The 27,771-nt window shown below is 44.0% G+C and overlaps 1 protein-coding gene across 1 annotated transcript; it reads left to right on the forward strand.

The window, feature by feature from the left end:
* Nucleotides 1-5,810: 5,810 nt before the first annotated feature.
* On the forward strand, nucleotides 5,811-27,771 carry LOC137418280 (betaine--homocysteine S-methyltransferase 1). Its single transcript, XM_068104294.2, has 9 exons — nucleotides 5,811-5,930; nucleotides 7,625-7,854; nucleotides 7,952-8,084; nucleotides 22,307-22,419; nucleotides 22,915-23,106; nucleotides 24,422-24,569; nucleotides 24,697-24,879; nucleotides 25,000-25,228; nucleotides 27,451-27,771. Exons 2-9 carry the CDS (start codon nucleotides 7,816-7,818, stop codon nucleotides 27,629-27,631), a joined length of 1,218 nt encoding a protein of 405 aa, XP_067960395.1. The 5' UTR covers nucleotides 5,811-5,930; nucleotides 7,625-7,815; the 3' UTR covers nucleotides 27,632-27,771.

A 27,771-nucleotide genomic window follows, 5' to 3' on the forward strand; every position in this document is an offset into this window, starting at 1 on the left:
GTTAGTGTAAATTATCTTCAAAAATACACCCCAACACCTAGTTTTCATTCTTGCATGTCAGGCTTATGAAACAGTTATTTTGCTTCAAAATTTACACAATAACAGTCAGGGGGATTACCAAATGTTGAGAGTACCTATCAAGGAGGTGAGGAAGAACTTTTACAGAAGATCCAGGTCAGAGTAGAGTAAGTAAAGGAACAGCTAGGAAATGTAAGAGTAGATAAAGCTCCAGTGCCAGATAATATGCACCCGAGAGTATTGAGGGAGGTGGCTGAGCAGGTAAGCGATATAGCGGGGGAGGAACATGTCATAAAACACAAGAATCGTGCACTTTGTGACACCTTTTTGAAATTTGGCATGATGATAGGGCAGGTCATGAATTTTTCAAAAACCACTGGCTACAAGTTGGCACACCCCTCTGATGGCCGGAAGCTGCAAAATTCAAAATGGCCACCAATAGGTACGAAACGGACAATATCTCAGCTTCTACTGATCATATATCTAATTGTAATACCACTTTTCCATGTTTTCGAGTACAGATAATCCATTTTTAAAGAGTATTTTAGGATTTGAGATCAATTTAAAGGTTACAGAGGAAATATCAGTGACAGAGGAAACTATCCGATGAATTTGCAGTGGTTCCTTATGTTGAAGAACTTGGGGGAGATATAATTCTTGAATCTATTCAAGAAGGTGGTGGAGGTCCAACTAAAATTGCACATGAGTGTGCAGGAGGAAGCATGGTTGAACCATGTGTTGAGCATTAGCAAGAATGATAAGGTTGACGACAAGTGGCAGCTGGATGAAGTACATGTCACATTTTCAGGGTTCTTTTCAAAACACCAAGACCAAGAAGATGTCAAGCCCCATGCAGTTATTGGGGTATTCTCTGTATTCAGCGAGGAAAAAGCCGACACGCTGAGTATGCAGAAACATGCCATGCTTGTCATCAAGAAAGCTATTGCTTTTGTAAATCTGGACAAATACCAGTACTCGAAGGTGACTGCCCCTTGTATGCCCGCCAGAAAAGATGTCAGATGCTTTTCCCAGAGGAGCTAGGCGAACAACACATGGTCTGCATGATTGGCTTTCTGCATCTGGAAATGTGCACACAAGAAGCTGGAGGCAAATTATTAGGAGGTTCTGGCTGGGAGCGAATGTTCCACCTGGCAAAGATATTTACTCCTGGAGTGGCAGCGTCTCTGCTTGGTGGAAAACACGTGAAAAGGACACATCAGGCATACCTTCTTACATTGGCTTGGCTTGAGATACTGAGAAGACATGCCTATGACAAGTGCTGTCAACATCCACGTCTGAATACCATCTACTGACAACGAAAGGGGAATTTGTGCTGTCCAACAAGACAGTCGAGCTATCTGACATCACTCCACTGACCATGAGGAGGCAGACAGCCATATGATGCTGCACTTGCGTCATGCTGTCATGCATGGCCATAAGAAGGCATTCCTCCGGACAGTTGACTCTGATGTCATCGTGCTGTCTGTTCACTTCTTTACAACATTCCAAAACCTCGGGCTTACCGAGCTGTGGATTGGTTTCGGGAGTGGGAAAGCATGCACAGATATTCCAGTTCATGAAGTTTCATTGCAGCTGGTACCTGACAAATGTAAAGCACTCCCATTCTTCCATGCCTTTACAGGTTGTGACCTTACATCTGCCATGCTGGGCATTGGGAAGAAGTCAGGATGGAATGCTTGGATGAACTTTCCCGATGTAACTGAAACAATGATCAGCTTGATTGAAAATCCACACGAGCTGACAGAGGATTTTCTCCACATGCAGCGCATTGAGCAACTGATAGTGCTCATGTACCGCAAGAACTGCTCCAGTGTTAGTCAATGAAGCACGGCGGATTATGTTCACTCACCGGCTTAGGTCTCTAGAGAGCATCCCACCCACAAAAGCAGCCTTGCACCAGCATGTCAAGAGAACTGTTCTTGTATCAGCTGTCATTTGGCATCGAGGCTTGGAGAAACAACTGTGTCTGCCAGATCCATCTCAGTATGGTTGGGAATGGAATGGACGGCTGGAGACATGGGGTCCCGTACTGGACCGATTTGGGCGATACAAATGTTGCCTGTGCACTTATGCCCCACTGCACATGTGTTGGAGCTTGCAAAGGAAACTGCAAGTGTTTTAAAGCTGCAATTAGGTGCACACCATTGTGCAAATGTCAAGGTGGTTGCTGCAACAATATGGAGTGATGTGATCGAGCAGGAAAACAATTATGTTGGTGTGATTCAGGATGACAGTTCCATTGATGCTTTATGTTCCATTTAATGTTTCTTCGTTTGCTGCTTGACCTCAGTGACCTTTTAATTGACCAAATCCTAAAATACTCTTTAAAAATGGATTATCTGTACTCAAAAACATGGAAAAAGTGGTATTACTCTTAGATATACGATCAGTAGAAGCTGAGATGTCCGTTTCGTACCTATTGGTGGCCATTTTGAAGTTTGCAGCTATCGGCCACCAGGGGGGGTGCGCCAGCTTGTAGCCAGTGGTTTTTGAAAATCCCGTGCCCGGCCCAAACATCGTGCCAAATTTCAAAAAGGTGTGACAAAGTGCACGATTCCGACATGTTCCTCCCCCGTTAATAGGTTAACGGATATCTTTCATAGCTCGCAGGAGTCAGTTCAGGTATCGGAGGATTAGAGTGCAGCAAATGTAACACCCTTATTGAATAAAAGATCCAGAGAAGAATTGGGTAACTATAGACCTGTTATTTTAACTTCGGTTGTGGGGAACATGTTCGAGACGTTTATTACCTCCACCACCTGTGGACAGAAGTCATGTTTTTTATTCCTGTCTGTCTGTGAGCAGGATATCTCAAAAAGTTATGGACGGATTCGTACGAAACTTGGACAGGTTGTGTGTGTGACGAGGAAGAATTGATTTGATTTTGGTGAAGATCTGGATGCGAGAATTTTAAGTGATACTTCGATCGCCATTAATATCAGATCGGGTCAAAAACTATATGGAGTATTTCTCGTAAAGTTATGGATGGATTCGACCAAAACTTGGTAAACAGGTTGGAAGTATCACAAGGACAAATTGATCCGATTTTAATGAAGATCTGAATATGGATTCGGATACGATCATTATTTAATTTTTAAGTAATGCTTCGCCATTGACGCAGTGGCGTACCTAAGGTATGGCAGGTATGGCATGTGCCCTGGGCGCCACTTGAAGGGGGGTGCCACTGAGCAGTTTCTATTAAAGTCAGACAAGCCATCCTCGGATAGTGAAAAAGAATTTTCTTCAGATGTATGATCTGTCATTGATTATCATGGGTGAGAAGCACTAGGATGGCTAGATTGTTAAACCACTTATATAAATTATTAGGTAAATATACAGTGCAGGGAGCTACATGACCACATACCTCACAGTACCACTACTCAGTGCCAACTGGCAGTAAGACCATTCTCCTGCGCAAACTAGGGAGGTAGTCTAGAATTTTGTGCAAAATCTGTGAAATGTAATGTTCTTATTAAAAGTGCCATTTCCTTATTTCAGAGCATTGTGTAAGAAGACCATGGAAAAGCAATTCTGCCTGACGCGTTGAGAACAGAAACAATAGAGCTGGGTTCGAAGTATTTCCAGAACAGTGAGGGGCCTTTCCTACCAACAAATAACCGCTCCATGAACAAAACTTGGTTCAAGAGGAAATTGGGAAATGGCCGTGGTGAGGAAGTGACTCGCTCATGGCTGGTCTATTCCCCTTCTAAAAAGTCTGCAGTTTGTATCTGTTGTCTTCTCTATTCCCGTTCCCGGTCTGACCATCAATCCTCATTGGAGCAGGAAAGTGGATTCAACCAGTGGAAAGCACCTGAAAGGATTAGTGTTCATGAAAATGCGAAGAATCATCGGGAGTGCTTCACATAGTGGAAAGAAATGGAAAAATGTTTAGCTGAAAACCCAGGAGTTATTGACGCGGAACTTCAGTCACAGATTGAGAAGCAAAAGTGGCGTGATATATTGACGAGAATCCTTCACTGCATAAAATTCCTTGCGAGTCAGAACCTGGCTTTGCGAGGACACAGGGAGTCACTTCAGCTGGACGATGACTCCAATGTGGGAAATTTCCTTGGCTTACTGAAACTACTGGCCATCTTTGACCCTGTCATGAAAGAACACCTCACTCGTGTGGAAAGTCATCTTGGATCCACGTCTTATCTTTCACCGGGTGTCAAGAACGAATTAATCCACATGATGGCATCCACTGTTCGCCAGAGTTTACTGAGAAGCATTCGTAAAGCCAAATACTACGGTCTCATGTTCGACTCGACTCCTGATCAGGCACACTGTGAATAACGACCTAAAGAAGAAGAGCAAAAATTTGGGCGAATTGTACAGCTCTGATGTTGATGGACAGCAGCTATATGAAGAAATTTTGGATTGTAGAATGTTGCTATCAAGTCGGGCCAACACGAAAATATCAAGACCTGAAGAGCTCGAATTAATTGTTCAGTATGGAGATGAGAGCGTCTTCCCCAATCTTCGCATTGCTATTCAGATAATGCGAACCATCGCAGTTTCCATCGCCAGCTGTGAGAGATCATTCAGCAAGTTAAAACGAATACTTTCGTATTTGAGAGCCTCCATGGGTCAAGGCAGACTCTGTGATCTTGCTCTGCTGAGTGTAGAAAGAGAAGAAACTGAAAAAACTGACTTTGAGCACATCACCACATCATAGACCAATTTGCATCAGTGAAAGCAAGGAAGGTGCAGTTGTAATTTTCATGTAGTGCCATAATTTGTTAATTAAAATATTAACGAGCTTGACTTGTATTTTTGAGCTGATTTTATGGTAAAGTTATCTAAAAGATGGGTGTCAGATGTTTGGACAGGGGCGCAATTTCAATGCTTGCCATAGGCGCTATTTTCCGTAGATACGCCCCTGCCATTGAGGGATCGATCGAAAAGCGATGTATATAACATGATATTTAAAAAAGTTATGGACGAGTTATGACTAAACTTAGTAGACAAGTTGGTTAGGTGACAAGAACAAGCCAATTCGATCATTTTGGTTCAGGTCCGAATCCAGATCCGGCCAATCAGTGGGATACAAAACCTAAAGTGTCCAGGCTTGTGGAGGTATGCACTCTACCGAGTACCTTTTAGTTTAACACTGTGGTCATGTCATCCTGAGCCTGCCACACTTTTCTCATCCCCACTCCTCCCACCTCAATGAAATTACGTCTTTAGGTTTGACGGATTTTTTAAAGTTGGTATTGATGTAGCGCATTCATGGAAGGCCAAATCCTGCGTCAAGTTTCGTTAAAGTGACTCGCAAGTTGCCCGTACCCACACGCTAGGGATGGAGGAGGCAAAAATGCAAATGGAGTCTTCTGTCATCGAGCCGGCAAGCTGAGAGCAACGATTCATTTATTGCCACATGTGATGCAATTAAAAAGCTTATTGTGGTGAAATGTTTGTTCGATATACTTTCTGTATGCAGATTTTTTTTTTATTGGTGCCAAAGCCGGTGACCAATTGCAAATTAACTGTAGGGTTTTGTCTTCTCCACGTGGAGAGCTTAAAGGATTTTTATTTTTTTAAATCTCGTCCATGTTTTCTATCATGGCGGATGGAAGTCAATTAGGGATGCCAGTTGTAAAGTTCCAATTCGATTTGGACAAACGAAGAAAGTTTACATGTCAACAGAACTGGGTCGGGCTCCGGTATGGTCTTTGGACCAGGAGCACAAATTGTCGTAATTTTTCAGGGGGTTTTGGAACATGACCTTTGAGCACACGTTTTGAGTTACCTTCTCTCTTTCAGCTGGCTGACTTGTGATGCTGGATTTGGAATGCCAACGTTCCGATTTGATCGTGCGCTGTCGGATCGCCTACGGAACGATGCCGCCAGGGGCTCATCCGTTGCAGCACCGATATCCAAAGAGCAAGGTTGTTAGCCATTAGAGCTTATCGTGCAGATTTCAAGAATAGACCTTTTAGACATTACCATGGCCAAATAGGGTAAGTGGCAATAGATCAAATGTCTTGGTGGGTTTTGGTAACTTAGTTTGTCTGGAAATTTCAGTTGTGCATGTTATTAAGGTCCAGTCTTAAAATCCGTGTCTACGAAGAAAACTCCAATACCTGTAAGATGTTGAAGACCGAGCGGTCACGTCGTCACATGGGCAAGGCAGCCAGTGTTGGTATAAAAATCAGAAAAAGTTCATTCACTTAACTTTCACCCGTTGGCCTTGAGACAAAATCGATCAAATTCTACCAATGGGTCTTTAATGTCTACAGCAGCACTGGCGGATCCGGGGGGGGGGCGGGGGGGAGGGAGGCAGGCGTGTGCACCCCCCCCTCCCCTTCGGATTTTCGATACTGGAATGCCCTCGTCTCCAGATTTTTTTTGAACAAAGAACGTTTCAGGCGGCTTACCAACGCTCAGAGGTTTTAAATCACTTTTGCTTTATTATAAAACACTCCAAGTGCGACGGTAAAAAAAACCATGCTTTCGTCACATCAATTACGTCATGGGAATTCTTCCGGGTTATTTGTCGTTAATTAGCCTAATTAACCCAGGAGATCATAACAATCATTTCGGAAGAACGACACAAATCAGAAAGCTCCAGTAGAAGTACACAAAAACATGCCTCAAGAACACACACAAACACACGCGCGCACACATGCACACTCACGCACACACATGCACAAACACACACTCACAAACACGCATGCACAAACACATGCACAGGCACGCACAGACACACACGCGCGCGCACACACACACACACACCCACAAACACAGATGCACACACAAACACAGATGCACACACAAACACATGCACAGACACACACAAACACACGCACAGACATGCACAAACACACACACTTGCACACACAGACACACATACACAAACACACACGCACAGACACACAAACTCATGCAAAAACAGACACGCACAGACACACACGCACAAACACAGACACACAAACGCATGCAAAAACACACGCGCACACACACACACACGCACGCACACACAAGCACAGACGCACACACAAACACGCACTGACACACATGCACAGACGCACACAAACACATCCACAGACACACATGCACACGCACAGACACACACACAAACGTGCACACACACACGCACAAACACACGCATACAGACACGCATACACACACGCACAGACACACAAACACACGCACAGACACACAAACACACGCACTGACACACAGACACGCACATGCACACACACAGACACACACACGCACAAACATGCACACACACACACACACACACACAAAATTCATCAATTTATAGCAGAAGGAACAGGTGAGCAAGTCGTTTCACTAGTTCGTCGATTTGTCCATTAATAGTCATCGCGAATCAGCTGAACTGTTGGACCAGGGAAGAACACAAAGAACTGCAGAAACTTCCAAGAACGCACGAAATGCCGTTTCTGACGATCAATTAAAAACAACAACATGAAAACCGATCAACATGATGAGGCATTCATTGGGTGTTTGTGGCTCCAACCTTGGTCATATATGGGATGGCTAATCTCGTATCGGTTTGGTTCTGAATTTGGTTCCGTTACTTGTAACCGATGCTGCTTCGCTCCTGTTTGTTCAGGGTTGTTTTGTAAGCAGTTTATCAAATCTCATTTGATCAACAAGCTACTCTGTGCTGCAACCGGAGGCACACGATGTCAGAACATTCGCCACCACAATCTCCACCTCCTGCTTCTCCAATACGAGGACAGATCCGGGTATATAAGCTCAACGGTCTCTGCCTGTGATCCATCCGTTTAACAGTTTGACGCAATGGTACCTGGAATAAGCGGGTCCGATGTGGGGAAAAAGGTAAGCCTTTCTGAGATGCCTCGAACCATATAACTTTTCCACATTCCTATGGTCGTCATCAGGTGGCCGCATTTTAGAGCGCTCTGTGCACTGGCAGGGATTCCTGGAGAGGTTGGAGGCCGGAGAGGTGATAATCGGTGATGGAGGGATGGTTTTTGCGCTCGAGAAGCGAGGCTACGTCAAAGCTGGCTGCTGGACCCCAGAGGTCACCGTGGAGCATCCGGAGGCTTGTAAGTCACGACCCTTAACGGTCTCCAGTGCTCTGATAAATGAAAATGGTCGTGGTGAATGAATTCAGACTGTGATTCAAACCTTCCCTTTTTGAGATGTGCACAGTGAATTGGAACCCCTTTATGTAGTTATAGACTACAGACAATATTAATGCTGTAAAAAGAGAAGTCTGTCCATCTGTCCCACCCTGAAACACGGAAACGTTCCTGCGCATATGACGTTGTGTGTGTGTGTGTGTGTGTGTGTGTGTGTGTGTGTGTGTGTGTGTGTGTGTGTGTGTGTGTGTGTGTGTGTGTGTGTGTGTGTGTGTGTGTGTGTGTGTGTGTGTGTGTGTGTGTATACACAAGATCGAGGCTTGTGTAAAAACTAACATTAATCATAAAAAAAAAACGGACACACAAAATATACAATAAAGGGAGCGGGAGACAAGATGTGGAGAGAGAGGGAAACACAAGTACAACAGCAAAGAACAGGGACATCAGGAGATCTGTGGGAGGGAGAGGGCTTGGGGGGAGTAGGAATGGGAAAGGGGGGTGGGGGAGGAAGAGGTAAAAAAAACACATGGACACTGCTAGAACTTCCAGGAACGAAGTTGGTATTTCAAAAAAGTGTATCTGGGGTGAATTAGCGGGGGTAGAAAAGATCAAGGTTTTGGATGGGGGAAGATAAGAGATTGTGGTGAACAGTTGTTTTAAAGACCTGGAGGGAGGAGTGGGATTGAAGAGATTGAGGGAGTTTGTTCCAGAGGCGGGAGAAAAGAAGAATGAAAGAATGAAAGAGTGAAGGTGAGCAGAGAGTCTTGACATTGGACAGAGTGTTTTATGACATGTTGCATTTATCGGGTTGGAAGGGCCTTGTCCTTGTATTGTCACGCCCAACCGCAACCTCGTATGGCAGACGGACATTACTGTTCCCAGTTTGCGCTGCTTCGGCTGTTATGAGACACAAACCATGCCTTACCGCTTGATCAAGCCGGGAGATTTTACACACATATAACATACTATTATATTTATATATTTACGAGCCGAAAGCACCCGGCGTTGCCCGGGTTCTTTTTGAATGAATTTACTACTATAATTCAGCTTTTACTCACGACCGTAGAAGATTGACTACTATAATTCAGCTCAGCTTTTAATTGCGAAATGGGCCCAGCCCGGCCGAAGCGGCCTCAACCGGCATCACCACCTAGCCTATAACCTTCCTGGGGCCTTCCCGACATTTTTGGTTCTTTTTGAATGCATTTACTACTATAATTCAGCTTTTACTCGCGGCCGTCGAAGATTGACTACTATAATTCAGCTCAGTTTTTAATTGCGAAATGGGCCCAGCCCGACCGAGGCGGCCTTGACCGGCCTCGCCACCTAGCCTAAAACCTTCCCGGGGCCCGTCCCGACATTTTTAGTTCTTTTTGAATGCATTTACTACTATAATTCAGCTTTTACTCGCGGCCTTAGAAGATTGACTACTATAATTTAGCTCAGCTTTTAATTGCGAAATGGGCCCAGCCCGGCCGAGGCAGCCTCGACCGGCCTCGCCACCTAGCCTAAAACCTTCCCGGGGCCCGTCCCGATATTTTTTGTGTTGGAGGTTTCCTCCAATCTTTCACTGTTCAGGAGATTAGCGCGTGCAGACAAACAAACAAACAAACAAACAAACATACAAACAAACAAACAAAAACTTTCTTTTATATATATATATATATATATATAATAACACCCTGGTGATGTCCGTGCCTGCCTCAATGTTCTCATCCCCACTCCTCCATTCCTACACCCTCCCCGCGCTAACCGAATTATTTTAAGTTGATAAATAGCAGGTTGAATTAATGTGGTGTTCAAATGACCTCTTCTAGTGTATCGTTCCAGACACTATCCAAGTTGAGTGAAAATAACAACATTCTGTTGCACAACTTTGGAGTGTCTGTCTTATGACTTGTTTACATTTTGGGAGAGATCCCAGCCGAGCAAATTTGCAACAATTTTGATTGAACGTGGTAATTCACATGGGGTATGTCCACATTGGGAGCATTTTGACACAGGGATCATATGACTTGCACAGAAACATTTAAGGGTCATGGTTAAAAAAAAACTCTTCATATTTATATCCCAAATGATGAATTTCGAAAATTTTATGAATGAATTTTAATATCTCAGAAAAACATGACAGTCCTTGAAACTGACAAGCTCCCACCTTCATGGGATGTGTGTAGACACTTGAATACATGGGGAATTAACCAGAAAGACTACAAATTCCAAAACATTTTCCAAGGAAGGACTGCTGACCCCTTGTTTTAAGGGAGTGGGACTCTCCAAGAAATGGCCTTCACCCTCTTTTTAAACCCACAACAACAACCTTAAAATGCCTCTGTCTTGTATGAGATATATGGGATGATTAATCCCATTTACGGTTTTGTTCCTTGACTTGTAACCTATGCTGCTTCACTGTTGTTTATTCACTGTTTCTTTTCCCAGCTGTTTCTCAAATCCCATTTAATAAACAAGCGATTGTGCCACATTAAAAGCACAGGCTCTGCCAGAACGTTGGCCAATCCCAATCCCCACCTCCTGAGTCCTGCCTCCTACAATATGTGGACAGATCCGGGTATAAAATTTCCCCGGGCCCTCCTCGCTTCTGAGCCAGCAATTGTTAAGCTCAGTGCAATGGCACCGGGAGTAATCCAGGTTAGTCTAAGCAAAGAGGTGTCTGCATTGATATGTACTCCATTCAGCTTTTAATAAAATGAATGTAAATTATTGGCTCATGGAAGAGTAAGGACGTAGAGGGAGAAATGCAGCGTATTGACCATGCCATCAAGTAGGGGAATTGGGAGAGGATGAGAGTAAACACAGCAACCTCCATGATAGAGATTTTGGCAAGGTTTCGGCTAATGGGTTAGAAAAGATTGCAGGTACTGATCGGGGGATGACGTGATACAAGATGGTGGTTTTAATGCTTCCTTGAATCTTTGGAGGGAAGAGTGGGCTTCAGGAAGATAGTGGGCTTCAGGAAGATTTTGTGTTTCACAAAATAGAGAAAAGCGGAACAGGAGTGAAGATGGGTGGTATTAAGATCATTGTAGAATTCTTTTTTTTTTTACAAAAGGTGTTCACTACAATGTACCTACCTAGGAGATCCAACAAGGTCTTTTAAATATTGTATATGCAAGGAGAGGAGCCTAAAAGTGAGGAACAATATAATTATGACAAATAAGAGAATGCAGAGGATAGCGGAGTATGTGAGGTCAAGGCGAATGGTTAGAACGTCCGCTCTGAGTCTGGGACCGACCCATCTAACACCATCCCTACCATGAAGCATGGTGGCAGCATCATGTTATGGGGATGATTGTCAGCGGCAGGGACTGGGAGACTTGTAAGGGTAGAAACATTTGGCGGTTCGAACCCTGGCCGAGTCATACCAAAGACTTTTAAAATGGTAAATTCTGCTTCCTTGATTGACGCTCACCATTTTTAAAAGACAGAGCAAGGACAAACAACCATAGGTCGGTAACCACTGTGCCCTCTTTATGGGCCTTATAGTTGGGCGGATATGTGACAAAATATCAGAAAGATGTTCACCTCTGGCAAGAAGCATAAAAATTGGTATACTGGCAGCATCTTTGGTATGCGTATAAGGGTTTTAAGGTATGCTGAATTGAAATAGATGTGGACATTTGATAGGATCAACGTAACGTTCTCAAAAATTTGGGGGACGGTGTGTTTTTGCTTTTTTTGCCAATTTCGCGGTAGGAGGGTACAGTTGGTTCTTGGCCTGCCATCTTATTGTGGCTTCAATGATCTTTTTTTTTTTGTTTTTTGTTTTTTTGTATACAAGATCGAGGCTCGTGAAAGAGCGAACATTAATCACACAGAAAGACAAACCGACACATAAAACATATAACATCGGGAGCTGTAGACAAGATGGGGAGAGGGGGGGAAGGACACAAACACAACATTTGAGAGCAGGGACCGACAGACATGGAGACATCGAGAGATCTAGCAGCATACATTACTGGAATGGGCATATAAATACCTCTAATATGGCGTATTACTTATCACATTGTGTTAGTTATCTCACTCTACATGGACTCTCAACCATAACTGCTGGCATCAAACGCACTGCGAAATGAGAAAAATTTCGATTTCTTTAAATGTGCCGCAATTTAATAAATTTTAAAATACACCTGCATGTATATTTCTTCCAATCCATGCTAAATGGAATAACAGTCCCAAATAAGTAATATAGACAGTGTTTCTCTGGGAACATGTAGTGTTATGTGCTATGCTACTGGTAGTCGAAAATTGCAAAAAGACATATACTTTTTTTCTCTTTTTGGAAGTTAGATGTGTGGGCAGTAATATACGTATGTATTCTGTTGAGAAAGTTGACAACAGACAGATATGGAAAGACTTCTTTAATTCACAAAAATATGTAATATGCAACATAGTATAAGCATGAAATTTGGTAACAAACATACAGAGCCCTTGATCGCCTACTTGTTCGCCCACATTTACCCACAATGTCAGTTTCTTGTTTATTTTCTAAATGCTCGAATATACCCCATGGCTGCTCAAACATAGGCAACAATGTATGACAGGGGAATTTTAAGATACCAATTGCTCTGTTACGCAAGTTATCGATATTTAGAAATACACCAGAAATAAAGCCAACCAGCTGAATTTCATAGAACCAGACAAAATAAAGTCTATGGTTAAACAGTCCACAAGTGCACCTCTATAAGTTATATGTCAAGGACAATGTTAATTAATAAATAAAAAATTACATTATTTGTACATAACAAATGTACATGTTGTGTTATGTCATGATTGTGTGTTCTACAGACTTGGCATTTAATATGGAATATTTTTTTTGTGGGGGTGAACTTACTTTTCAAGATGTCTTAGAACCAAAAGTTCATTGGAATTATGTCGAAATTATTCTACATTTTGTTAATGTGACCTTTAAAAGAAGCAAAAACCACATTTGACATTTCGAAACAAATAAATTGATCCTTGAAAGTGATGTAAACTGATATCGAACTCAATTCATGGACAGTACTGTGTTAAACTTCTGTACGTTTTCCAGAAGTATCTCTTTATTTTGCACATTAGCCAAATTTTTTTTAACAAAAACCAAAGTTAAATTACGACTGGGATTACGGACAGTAAAATTACAGTTCAGTACTTCGTGTAACCCCCACGAGCATTCAGGAGAGCACGTACACGTTGAGGCATGCTGTTCACGAGATTTGCCAAGGTTTGGACAGGGATCGCTTGCCATGCAGTGACAATAGCCTGCTGCAATTCACGCACAGAGGTCGGCTGCTGGTCCAAGTGGTCGATTTGACGCGTTAATTCTGCCCACAAGTTCTCTATCGGATTCATATCCGGGGACATGGCAGGCCACTCCATATGCTCTACACCACGGTCAGCAAGAAAGTGTTGGATCATGCGAGCACGATGAGGCCGTGCATTGTCATCTTGGAAGACAAAGTTTCCTCGAAAGGCTGCACGAGCAAATGGAAGCAATGTTTCTTCCAGAATGGCCCTGTACTTGAACTGGTTCAGGTTTCCATTCAGAACAACCAGGTCAGTTTTGCCCCCTGCATGAAAAGCAGCCCAAACGGTCACCCCACCACCTCCAGCTTGGACTCTTGGCACTATATAATCTTTGTTGTAGGCTTCATGCACTTATCTGCGCACTCGGATGTGGCCATCTTGACGAGAGACCATAAATCTAGACTCGTCACTGAAGATAACGTGATTCCAGTGTCCTGGCTGCCATTGACGGTGCTCTCTGGCCCACTGCAATCGGCGCTGGCGGTGTTGTCTGGTCAGGCGTGGCTTTCTCAGGGGATGCCTGGCACGATAGCCTGCTTGAACCAGTCGTTGGTTGACTAGCCTTCTGGATACAGGCACATTAGTCAGTTGCTGCCACTCAGCCCTAAGCCGATTAGCTGATTTGGTACGGCCATAGCGGACTAACCGGTGCAGCTGGCGATCATCCCTCCTTGTGGTTCTGCGGGGACGTCCTGGCCTTGGTATTGGAGTAGGGACACCCTTCTGAGCATTTCGTTTCAGGATCTTTGACACCTGACCTTGAATGATGCCATACTGCCGAGCAATCGCACACTGTTTCATGCTGTAATTTCGTAAAGCCACCATTCCATGACAAACAGCATTGTCGAGTTGACGGACCATCTCCAGAGGAAGCGGCAATAACTTTTGGAGACGTGCAGCAGTTGTTTTCCACTAATACAGAACGCAACAACCCTTGTATACCCGACTGTGAAGCCAATCATCAAATGCACCTGTCCGTACATTTTGCCACGCCACCTGTGATATAATCCTGTTGTTGACTTCTTGCTGCGACAGATAATCAGTGACATGGTTCTTTTAACAAATAAATCACCAAAGTGTAAAAGAAACTCACCAGATTGATATACTGAGTTAAGAAAGTAAACCCAAGTCAAGAAAAAAAAAAATCCATATTAAATGCCAAGTCTGTTTAATAGACGGACATATCTATTATTGTATATATAACACAATGGACATGTAAATAAGATGTAAACCTCTAACAAGAACATTCTCAACCAATTCTCTGACATCATCAAAAATTAGTACCACGTTGAATGGCTGTCAAATGTCAAATGTCAAAAATGTCAAAAGTCAAATGTCTCCACATCTATTTCAATTCAGCATACCTTAAAACCCTTATATACCAATTTTTATGCTTCCTGCCAGAGGTGAACATCTTTTTCACATATCCGCCCAACTATTGTGATCCACTGCAATGTAGTTCCTTGTAAGGGAACATGCATTACATTTTGCATACCTGATGTGTTGATAGGCTTCTCTTTGCACACACTGCAGTAAAGTTTGTGAGTTCTTATAGTTCATGGACACATACGAACACCATCTGGAGCAGCAAAATGTAACATTTAAGTGCCAGAAAGTATGTCGATCCAATATAGCGGTCATAAAGTGATTTGATACAAACGCTCGTAATCGATATACAGGTCAAATTTTTCCATCGATTCTTCTGAAACTAGATATGTTGGTTTGTTTTAATCAGCTTAACCTTTTTTTTAAAATTCTATCTCCATCATTGGCCAAAGAGCAACAAACATCAAGGAAAATATCGTGTGAGTTCTTTCACAACAAGCAGGATAATTCTGCCTGATCCATAAAAGATGCATTTCAGTTATTGCTTAACATCCGGAAATCCAGGTGAACCTCTTGCCCCAAGAAATGCATTAAACCCCTTGCCTCAAGTCTTGAAGAATACTGAACAAGTCAGTCCGTACTGTGACTATTCCTTCCCCAACTTAGTGAATCCATTTTCCTTCATGGTTTGTGTAGTAGCTTTATAGAGACTTCACCTTTCCTCATCAAGTGAATCAATGCAATTCTAGTAATGCTTCACAGACATTATGACCAACTGCTACAGACACTTTGCTCTCACCATTAAATGTCATAGGTGTTGGTGATGTAATCTAGGCCAAACTAGGCCACTTCTCAGAACTAGAGGGAGCATAAACACTGTCTGTGCCTTCCGAGGCAATGATCACAGAGGCAGAGGCTCCCATATAGAACACAAAGCTTCAACTTCAGTGGAAACAGTTAGTCTGAAGGATTTGTCACTTGAGTGACTTGCATGTACAGATTGGACTGCGTTCATGCATTAATCTGAGTTGCATTTGTCACACAAACATTGTGTTCATGCATTAATTATAACCACCTTTAGAGGCCATTTTTCTCCGCAAAGCGGGGGTTGGCCTTTTTCGGGAACCGTGGTTGTTGTTGTTTTTCGGTCCCCTATTTGAAGCAATGTTTTACGGCCGGATGCCCTTCCTGACGCCAACCCTTTTTGCCGCCTTTAACGACAAACAGGGAATTACCAGTGAACTGGTACTCAATTAGCCGACCTCGGAAGGATGACAGGCTGAGTCAACCCCCCTGGCGTTAATTCAGCGATCAACCGGGATTCGAACCCAGGATCCTTGGATCCTAAAGCCGGCACCCTAGCCGCTAGCCCAACACCAAATGTTCATGCATTAATTACAAACAGTAATTAATGTAATTAATGTGAGGGTGACAGTTATCCCCGGGAACATCACGTTCTGTGTTGATTATGTCATCCCTCATAAGGTTGTTCATACATATTCGAATAACAAGCCGTGGATTACCAAGGGGCTGAAGGACTTGCATACAGTTCCTTCAGAAAGTATTCACACCCCTTGACTTTTTTCACATTTTCTTGTTACAGCCTGAATTTAAAATGGAGTAAATTGAGATTTTTTTTGTCAACAATTTACACAAAATACCCCATAATGTCAAAAGGGAATTTTTGATAGGATTTTTTTACAAATTAATTAAAAATGAAAAGCTGAAATTTCTTGAGTCAATAGGTATTCAACCCCTTTCCTGAAACACTCCAAATTGAGCTCATGGGGAATCCAATTTCCTTTGATCATCCTTGAGATGTCTCTACAACTTGATTGGAGTCCATCTGCGCCCAATTCAATTAATTGGACATGATTTAGAGAGAAAGCACCTTTCTGTTTAAGGTCCCACAATTGACAGTGCATGTCAGAGCAGAAACTCTACCATGGAGTCTGAGGAACTGTCCGTATAACTCCGAGATAAAATTGTGAGGAGGCATAGATCTGGGGAAGGGTATAAAACAGTCTATCGAGTGTTGAAAGTTTCCACGAGCACAGTGAGCTCCATCATTAGGAAATGGAAAGAATATGAACTACCTAGTTTGGCCGTCTGACCATACTGAGCAACTGGGCAAGAAAGACCTTCGTCAGGGAGGTGACCAAGAACCCAATGACCACTCTGATAGAACTACAGAGTTCCTTAGCTGAGATGGGAAAACCTACAGGAAGGACGACAGTCTCTGCAGCACTTCACCAATATAGGCTTTATGGGAAAGTGGCCAGATGGAATCCACTCCTGAGAAAAGGCACATTACAACATGCCTGGTGTTTGCAAAAAGGCACGTGAAAGACTGAGAGCATGAGGCTAAGGATTCTGAGGTTTGATGAGATGAAAATTGAACTCATTGGAATGAATGCAAAGCGCTACGTCAAGCGGAAAACGAACACAGCTCATCACTCATCTAACGCTACAGTGAAGCATGGTGGTGGCAGAATCATGCTTTGGGGATTATTTTCAGCAGCAGGGGCTGGAGGATTTGTAAGGATAGAGGGAAAAATGAGTGGAACCAAATACAGGCAAATCCTTGAAGAGAACCTGCTTCAGAGTGCAAAAGACCTCAGACTGCGGTGAAGATTTACGTTCCAACAGGACAATGACCCCAAGCATACAGCCAAAGCAACACTGGAATGGCTTCAGAACAAGAACGTGAAAGTCCTTGATTGGCCCAGTCAGAGCCCAGACTTGAATCCCATTGGGAATCTATGAAAAGACTTGAAGATTGCTGTTCACCACGTTCCCCATTCAACTTGACAGAGCTTGAGCAAATCTTCAAAGATGAACGGGAGAAACTCCCCAAATCCAGATGTGCAAAGCTGACACAGACATTCCCAAGAAGGCTCGAAGCTTTAATCGCTGCCAAAGGCACTTCTACGAGTTATTGACTCAGGTGGCTGAATACTTATGTAAATTCGATATTTCTGTATTTCATTTTAAATAAATTTGTAAAAAAATCTCTAAAACCAAAATTCCACTATCACATTATGGGGTATTTTGTGTGGATCGTGACAAAAAATTTAATTTAATCCATTTTAAATTCAGGCTGTAACACAACAAAATGTGAAAAAGTCAAGGGGTGTGAATACTTTCAGATTAAGGTAAGCAAGGCCACTGGCCCAGAAGGTATTTCTAATAAGGTTTTGAAACTGTGAAGTGAACAACTTGCCACAGTGTTTTCATGAATGCATCAATCAATGTTTACCTCCGCCACGAAGGTGTACGGATATTTTCACCCCTATCTGTTTGTCTGTCCGTCTGTCTGTAAGCCGGTTATCTCAAAAAGTTATGGACAGATTCTGAAAAAACTTGGTGGATAGGTTGTGTGTGTGACAGGGACTAATTTATTTGATTTGTGTATGTGTGTGTTTGTGTGGGTTTTGTCAGTGGCAGCTCCGCTATGAGCCTTAGATCCTGAAAAAAGACACAAACAAGGGGAACTCAGAAAACGTTCCAATATCATGAGGAAACCAGCCCACAACTAGGAGAATGTGTGACCCTGGCATGGAAAGTCCATAGAAAAGGACTGGTGTCACTGCAGACTTTTGCTGCCAGACTGTTTGACCACCTCACACCCTACAAGAACAACAACATGCATTTTGAAGGCCATTTTCCCTGCTAGAGCGGGGGTTAGCCTTGCGGTCCCCATGACAATCTTCTCCATTTTGCCCTATTTTCTGCATCTCTCCTTGTTAACCCCCTTGCCCGCATTTCTTCTTCCACCATCTTTAGCCAAGTCTTTCTCGGTCTTCCCCGTCCTCTACTTCCTTCTACATTCATTTCCATCACTCTTCTCAACCAGTCACTTTCATCCTTCCTCAACACATGACCAAACCATCTCAACCTGTTCCTCTTCACAGCATCAATCACAGGCTCTATTCCCATCATCTTTCGCAATTCATCATTTGTCTTCCTCTCTCTCAACGATACTCCGCACATCCGTCGAACCATTCGCACTTCCACCCTTTCCAACCTTCGTTGCTGCTCTACGTTCATTACCCATGTCTCGCTCCCATAAATCATAACACTTCTCACACATGCAGCATACACCTTTCCCTTCAGCTTCAACGACACTCCCCTCATCATCAGCATGCCACTCAGTTCCCGAAACTTCTTCCATGCACATCTCACTCCAACAACCGTTGCCGAGTCTGATCCACCTTCTCCATTCAGCATGTCTCCAAGGTAGCAAAATATTTTCACACCTTCCAGCTTCACGCCGTGTCCAAGATCCAACTCAACATTTCCTCCATCTGCAGCTCCCTCTGTGCACACCTTACATTTGAATGTAGCTGCCACACTGGTTAATGACCCTCTCAGACCACGACATTTTTGATGAACCCACTCAGCGCACATTGTACACTGAATGGAGTTCACTCCGACACCCTTCCTACACACAGCACCGGGCCACTTCCCAGTTCTTTCCACCTCACCACATGCTTTACCACTTGCCATCACCTTCGTCTTTCCGATATTCACCTTCAGACCTTTTGTCTCCATACATTCCTTCCACTTGTTCATCTTTTCCTTCAGTCCATCCATACTTTCCACAATCAACACCAGATCATCTGCATACAACAACTCCCACGGTAAACCCTCCTTTACGTTCTGAGCCAGCACCTCCATCACAGCTACAAATAGTAGTGGACTTAGTACCGTCCCCTGATGCACTCCCACCTTCACCTCAAACTAACCACTGTTCCCGTCCTTCGTCCTTACAGCTGTGCGCGCTCTTTTGTACATTGCCATCACTACTCTGATCAACCATTCCTCCACTCCTAACTTCCTCAATGCCCATGTCAATACTTTGCGTGGAACCCTATCGAATGCTTTTTCCAGATCAACAAACCCAAGAAACAACTTCTTCCACTTCTCCATGTACTTCTCCTGCAACTGCCTCACAATGAAAAGCGCGTCTGTCGTTCCTCTTCCTGGCATAAATCCAAACTGCATTTCGTCGATCTTCACTTTCTTCCTTATCCTCCTCTCCAACACCCTTTCCAATAACTTCATTCCATGGGTCACCTTTCCCATTGTATAGAGTGCCGAGGGTCTTTGGTGCCCAATCCACTGGAATGCGGCCTTCTTTCACCTCCAGATTACAGATCTCTGTCATTCTCTTCACACCCCAACTTCCCGCTGCCTTCAACATATCTCCCACAACTCCCGTCGGCCCTCCCACTTTTCTACTCTTCATTGGTTTTATCGCTTCCTTAACTTCTTCTCAGTTATCTTCTCTGCCGGTCCTAAAACTGGGTTACTCTCTATGTTGCCATCCCATTCATTATCTGTATTCAACAGCATTTTTTCCATATATCTTTTCCATCTTCCTTTAATTCCATCTGGGTTGACAACGATTTGTCCCACTTCATCCTTCAAGCAACTCACCCCCATCACATCACACCTCGCTTTCGCTATCTGCTTTGCAATCCTGAATACTGCTTTCTGACCCTCTTCCGAATCCAAGCGTTCTCCGAACATTTTCCTCCATGCCCCCTGCGCCTTTGCTACCTCTTTCTTTGCAGCCTTCCTGGCTGCCTTATAACTTTCATGCTCTGCTGTTTCTGCTCCCGTACCCTTCGCCTTCTGCCACTCCTTGAACTTCTTTCTCTTCTCGTCAATCCTCTTTCCAACTTCATCATCCCACCACCATGTTTCCGAGTGCCTCGGTGGTCCTTTTGTCCATCCACATACCTCACCAACGGCTCCCAACAGACTAGCTTTCATTGACATCCAACCACTTTCAAGCTCAACCACATCATCCTCGACCCTACTCAGCCTCTCTTTTAATGCCTCCCTTACTGTCACCTCTTTCAACCTCCACACCTTCATTCTCGGTTGGTACTTCACCTGCCGAGCTCCCCTCGCACCTTTCAACCTTATGTCGCAGACAACCAAGTGGTGCTGTGAAACAGCCTCCTCCCCCGGGATCACCTTTGTGTCCCGGAGGTGCCCCCTATCTCGCCTACGCACCATCAGGTAGTCAACGGTTGTCGTCGACCCACCTGACGTGTATGTATCAAGCTTATTATCCTCTTTCTGGAACTGAGGATTACAAATCAACAAATCAGCTCCATCAGCAAACTCCAAAATCCTTTCACCTTCTCCATTTCTCACACCATATCCGTAACCCCCATGAACTCCGGCAAAACCATCCATACTCCTTCCCACATGTCCATTTAGGTCTCCTCCTACCACAACAACTTCCTCATCTTTCACGTTTTCCATCAGCCTCTCTATCGCACACCAGAACTTGTCCTTCTCTTCATCGCTTCGACCAACTGCGGAGCATATCCCGAGATGACGTTCACCAGAGCTTTCCAATCATCATTTTCACCATCATCAACCTATCACTCGCTCTAGTCACACTCACCACACTGTCTACAAACTCCTCAGAAAACAGGACACCAACACCATTCACGCCCTCCAGGCACCCTTGCCACATAAACTTGTATTTCTGTCCCTGCCTACCCTTCACCATTCTCACACCACTTCCCTTCCATCTCATCTCTTGCACACAACATATGTCCACTCTTCTTCTGACCAATACTTCCACCACTTCTCCTGATCTCCCTGTCATTGTCCCTACATTCCATGTCCCAAACCTCAGAAACCGATCTCCACTTCGGGCTTTACCCTGCCCATATGTAGTTGTAATTGTCATGGTTCGCTTCTTGAGGCAATGTTTTTTTTTTTTAATGGCCGGATGCTCTTCCTGACTCCAACCTTCTTCGTCGTCTCCTACGACACGCAGGGATACGGTGTACCTATTCTAATCCAGGGTATACACTGGGAAACGTTTAAAACATGGAAATTCTGGGGGGGGGGGGGGGGGGGGGGGAGTGCGGCATCAGCATCACGGCTGCTGTTTAAACATATTTAAATAATATTTAAACAAAACCATGAAAAACAATCTGGGAAAGGTCTCTCAGGGAGAACGTGGATTTGAGAAAGCAGGAGCAGAGGTGGAAGAAAACGAGATATAGGGGGCGGGGCACAAGTCGAGACGAGGAGGAGAGCGAACAAGCACGTGTCCGGGAGGAGAGAAAGAATTAATATAGAATTTTTTAATTTTTTTTGGTTTATTTGTTTGTTCTGTTTTCAAAACGCTGGACAAAGGGTAAGATGTTCGTGAAGGTAGGGGGGAGAAAAGAAAATCAAAGAAACAAGCAAATACTATGAAGGAAAGAACTTATATTCACAATACACTGACCGGGGGGGAGCCTGGAGAGACCAGGCCGCACAAGGCGCGAACAAAAAAACGGCTAGTTATACACGAATTTACAACAACTACAAAACCAAATCGAAACACACAATAACACATACACAACAAAATACCCAGCAGAAATTTGACAAAGACACGAACGGGAAAACACTTAAACTTTGATGCCGTGGAGAGATCGAAGCAAGCCTCGTCGCTCGAGGGACCCTACCAACATTTAATTTTATTCTGCCGCAAGCGATTATAAAATAATGCCTTTTCTCTTTGTGTGTACTCTTTGCAGTGAGGCAGACACACAGGGAGTTTTTGAGAGCAGGAGCCACTGTAATGCAAGCCTTCACTTTCTATGCGAGCGAAGATAAGTTGAAGAACCGAGGGAACAAGCCAGCAATTTCGGTGAGTATTCATAATGATTGTCCGTCACTATGAGGTTTTGATTCATAATGATTGTCCGTCACTATGAGGTTTTGATTCATAATGATTGTCCGTCATAAGTGACCTTCTCACAAAACCTCTTGTTTGAGAAGGTTTGATTCATAAGCGTTGGTTGAAGAATGGGACATTTGCAGTAAATGAACATTCTGCTGTGAGGATGGGTGGTAGCCAACAGGAAGACCATGGCATGACGGGCACTACTGGTGAACATGGGACAGAAGTGATGAAGTACAAAGCTTGAGCAGTTGCAGGAGCAATGTGATTGACGCTGGAGGAATAGCAGAACATGGCAGAACATGTGAACCCTTAATCTCCTTTTATCTTGGAGACGTTGGTTGACCAATCCTGGCTACAAATTTGTTTATTTTAGAATCTACTCTGGAGATGTAACAACATACAGCATCAGTAAAGCAGGAGAGTGGTCTTGACCACTTCCTTGCACTCGGGTATGCACAGTCCTCCCAGGTGAATGAGGCTGCCTGTGAGATTGCGCACGAGGTCGCAGCTGAAGGTGATGCCCTGGTGGCCGGTGGAGTCTCCCAGACACCGACATACCTCAGCAACAAAAGTGAAGCCGATGTCAAAGCCATCTTCCAGAAACAGCTGGACGTCTTTGTCAAAATGAACGTGAACTTCCTTATCGCAGAGGTCAGTGAAAGCGTAATGGAGGGTAGAAGGAGGTTATTGGGGTGTATGGATTAATCTGAGAGTTGTTCTTTCATTCCCAATATGTGACCAGTCAGAAATTGGGAAAAATGCTAGTTTGTGTTGCCTCTCCCTCCCCTACCTTCAATGATATTTTTTTTTTTTGTATACAAGATCGAGGCTCGTGTAAGAGCTAACATTAATCACAAAAAAACAAACGGACACATAAAACATACAATAAGGGGAGCGGGAGACAACATCGGGAGAGAGAGGGAAGTACACAAGTACAACAGTAGAGAACAGGGACATTGGGAGATCTGTGGGAGGGAGAGGGCTTGGTGGGAGGAGGCATGGGAAGGGGGGGGGGGGGGGAGGGGAGAGAGGTAAAAAAAACACATGGACACTGCTTGGACTTCCGGGAAAGAAATCAGTATTTCAGAAAAGTGGATCTGGGGTGAATTAACAGGGGTAGAAAAGATCAAAGTTTTGGATGTTTTTGTTTGTTTGTTTGTTTTTGTATACAAGATCGAGGGTCGTGTAAAAGCTAACATTAATGACAAAAAAAAAAAAAAAAATGGACACAGAAGACATAATTAAGGGAGCGGGAGACAAGATCGGGAGATTGGGGGAAGCACAAGTACAACATTTGAGAGCAGGGACATCGGGAGATCTGTGGGAGGTAGAGGGCTTGAGGGGAGGGGCACGGGGAGGGGGGGGGGCATGGTCGAGGTAAAAAAAAAATACATGGACACAGTTTGGACTTCCGGGAAAGAAATCGGTATTTCACAAAAGTGGATCTGGGGTGAATTAACAGGGGTAGAAAAGATCAAGGTTTTGGATGTTTTTTTTTTGTTTTGTTTTTGTATACAAGATCGAGGGTCGTGTAAGAGCTAACATTAATGACAAAAAAAAAGAAGAAAAAAAAGCGGTCACATAAGACGAAATCAAGGGAGCGGGAGACAAGATGGGGAGAGAGAAGGAAGGACAAGTACAACATTTGAGAGCAGGGACATCGGGAGATCTGTGGGAGGTAGAGGGCTTGGTGGGTGGAGGCACGGGGAGTGGGGGGGGCGTGGTCGAGGTAAAAAAACATACATAGACACAGCTTGGACTTCCGGGAAAGAAATCGGTATTTCACAAAAGTGGATCTGAGGTGAATTAACGGGGGTAGAAAAGATCAAGGTTTTGGATGGGGGAAGATAAGAGAGGAGACTGTAAGATTTTGTGTAAGATTTGTGTGAGACATTTTGTTTGTGTAAGACACAGACATTTGTGTAAGATTCCTCTTTTCTCTTCGTACGCATCTGGTGCACTGCAGTATTTTGAGCATGTTGAGGAGGCGGAGTGGGCCGTACAGGTGCTGAAGACGTCAAATAAGCCGGTAGCCGCCACCTTGTGTATTGGTCTAGAGGGCGACCTCCACGGAGTGTCCACTGCAGAGTGTGCTGTCCGACTCGTCAGGGCAGGTTTGTAGTTCCAGCTGACACATAAAAAGTGTGTCAAGTAATCAAAGTTGATGCAAGAAAGATTAACAACAGAAGAGGAGATAATATGCTTTCGCGAGCTGTACATACTCCCACATCTTGTTTGTAGGTGCCCAGGTGGTTGGCGTGAACTGCCACTTTGACCCAAAGACCAGCCTCGAAGCCGTACGGCTGATGAAGCAAGGCCTAGAGAGTGTGGGGCTCAAAGCTCACTTGATGTGCCAGCCCCTTGCATACCATACACCCGATTGCAATAAGCAGGGCTTCATCGATTTACCTGAGTTTCCCTTTGGTGAGCACGAGCCGTGTTGTTTTCCACTTGCATGGGATAATATTGCTCATAGTTTCTTGTTGGGGTGGTAGTCCTACATTTTCAGTTGTGCCCACTTGCATCATCTGTGACCGTTTGTAGCCTTGGAGCCGCGCCTGGCTACACGCTGGGATATCCAGCATTATGCGCGTGAGGCCTACAAGCTCGGTGTGCGTTACATCGGTGGCTGCTGTGGTTTTGAATCGTACCATATCCGTGCCATTGCCGAGGAACTTGCCGTTGAGAGGGGCTTCCTGCCTGATGGTTCGGCAAAACATGGGAGTTGGGGCGCAGGACTGGCCATGCACACCAAGCCTTGGGTCCGAGCCAGGTAAGTCATGAAAAGAGGGTTTCTGTGGGTTTTTATGGCGAAGCCTGGAGGGGAATCCTGCCTGGAACAGCGTGTGTCTGTCCCTGTGTGTGCATATCCCTTCCGCCGGAATTTTGCGGGTTTATTCCCTTTAAAATTGGTTTCCTCTGCAACTGTTGGTCCGATTGACACAAAATTTTCACCATAGGAGTGCCTCCTCGCTCCTCCAGTAGATTTTTTTTAATGATAATTATGACGTCATAGGTGACGTGGTACGGGTGCCATCTTGGAAAAACCCAAAAACTTTGCTCCTCGATATCTCTGAAACCGCTCCATGGAATTTTTTTTCAAAGGTGGCTCATTGTAAGGTACTTCCCATGGGGAATAACATAATTATGTTAATGATGATGTAATATGTGCCTTCATTATGACGTCATCAATCGACAGGTAGAACGCTTGATCGGATCAGTATTCAATTTCTTCATGATCAAGGGATAAATTGGCCAAAAAAAAAAAGATGATGTCCGGTCATGGGGTTCGGAAGCCATATTTTTATGGCCTAGCCCTTAGGGCAATGCCGTCTGGAACAGCGTTTGTCTCTCCGTCCGATGTATTTATGTATGTCCCTCACAAACGTCCACCAATCAGAGCTGAGGATCTGGTCACATGACAGGGGGACAGCAGAAACTCCACTCAGCAGATCCAAGGCCAGCTGCGCTGTTGTTAGACTCTATCAGTCTTGTTGTTCTTTTTTTAAATATGGTCATGAGGAAGTCTTATCAAAAATTGCAATTATGTTTTGAAATAATGAATGTTAAAGATCAACAATGTATACTAATAGGTTATCTTCTTCTTCTTCTATCTATATATATAAAAGAAAGTTTTTTGTTTGTTTGTTTGTTTGTTTGTCTGCACGCGCTAATCTCCTGAACAGTGAAAGATAGGAGGAAACCTCTAAAACAAAAAATGTCAGGACGGGCCCCGGGAAGGTTATAGGCTCGGTGGCGGGGCTCGGTGGTGGGGCCGGTCGTGGCCACCTCGGGCGGGCTGGGCCCATTTCGCAATTTAAAGCTGATCTGAATTATAGTAGTCAATCTTCTACGGCTGCGAGTAAAAGCTGAATTATAGTCGTCAATCTTCTACGGCCGCGAGTAAAAGCTGAATTATAGTAGTAAATTCATTCAAAAAGAACTAAAAATGTCGGGACGGGCCCCGGGAAGGTTATAGGCTCGGTGGTGAGGCCGGTCGAGGCTCACCTCGGCCGGACTGGGCCAATTTCGCAATTTAAAGCTGATCTGAATTATAGTAGTTAATCTTCAACAGCAGCGAGTAAAAGCTGAATTATAGTAGTAAATTCATTCAAAAAGAACCCGGGCAATGCCGGGTGCCTCCTAAACGGTGAAAGATAGAAGGAAACCTCTGAAACAAAAAATGTCGGGACGGGTCCCGGGAAGTTTATAGGGTAGGTGGCGAGGCCGGTGGAGGCCGCCTTGGCCGGGCTGGGCCCATTTCGCAATAACTCTTCTTCTTCTTTCAAAATTCTCTTGAAGTTCAACTTATGCACTTAATAGGAATATCTGACTGATTGCAACACATGCTTTCAAAATTTTCTTGAAGTACAACTTATGCACTTAATAGGAATATCTGACTGATTGCAACACATGCTTTCAAAATTCTCTCTCGCGGGGCCCGACAGAAGAAAGAACAAGGAATCGTTGAGCACTAACTGATACTGGGCTCGCGTCAGACCTATGTACAGAAGATTAAATTCATTCAAAAAGAACCCGGGCAATGCTGGGTGCATTCAGCTAGTAATTAAATAAAAGTTCGTTTAATTTTTCATCAGTTTGAGCAAGCAACCAATATGAGCAGATTGCAGCATTTGCCAAAAGCTTGTCTCGCTGATCTGCAGGTGGAACACAAGTGCAGGCTTTGGTGGGCCTAATGGCGTCCTCCTAATTTGAAGTTCCTTGTAAGGGAACTAGTGTTATTATTATTATTATTTAGTTTTTGTTGTACTTTCGTTGCAAAGGATGACTTTACAAGGATGGTTTTCTGGTCAAAAGGGTCTTCAAGGAAATGTTCACCGCAAAGTGATTTGAGCAACAAAGATTTCGCAAAATGTATGAGCAACCTTCAGTTTTCAAGTTTTCTCTCAAGCATGAAGGGTTTCCATTTTGCTGTTGCTTTTCTTCCCTGTTTTTATATTCATTGCCATTTTATTTCTTTGCAATTTTTTGTAGGGCACAAAAGGAATACTGGGAGAAGCTCCAGCCAGCTTCTGGCCGCCCTTATTCAACTTCCTATTCCAAGCCTGCTGCCTGGGGTGTGACACAGGGCCATAAGGACCTCACACAGCAAAAGGAGTCTACCTCGGACGAGCAGCTCAAGGAGCTCTTCCAGCGGCAGCAGATTCCCTCGTAAATTCTGCCCATTGTATCTTTCATTGCTCCTCTTAGTGTGAGTTTTAATCACAACCCCTCATGTGAGTCTCATGCACATCGTTTTGCTCATTGTCACTGTCCCATGAATGATTGTTAATAAATATTTGAAGCAAGGTTGCA

The sequence above is a fragment of the Myxine glutinosa genome, chromosome 7, assembly GCF_964187855.1.
Source record: "Myxine glutinosa chromosome 7, kmMyxGlut1.1, whole genome shotgun sequence".
Taxonomy (NCBI): Eukaryota; Metazoa; Chordata; class Myxini; order Myxiniformes; family Myxinidae; genus Myxine; species Myxine glutinosa.

Bases quoted from the DNA above. Each gene is read 5' to 3' on its own strand.
- LOC137418280 (XM_068104294.2), top strand. From the start codon at position 7,816: ATGGTACCTGGAATAAGCGGGTCCGATGTGGGGAAAAAG. The intron at 23,107-24,421 runs GTCAGTGAAAGC...GGTGCACTGCAG, and splicing joins TGAACTTCCTTATCGCAGAG to TATTTTGAGCATGTTGAGGA. The intron at 24,570-24,696 runs GTTTGTAGTTCC...TCTTGTTTGTAG, and splicing joins TGTCCGACTCGTCAGGGCAG to GTGCCCAGGTGGTTGGCGTG.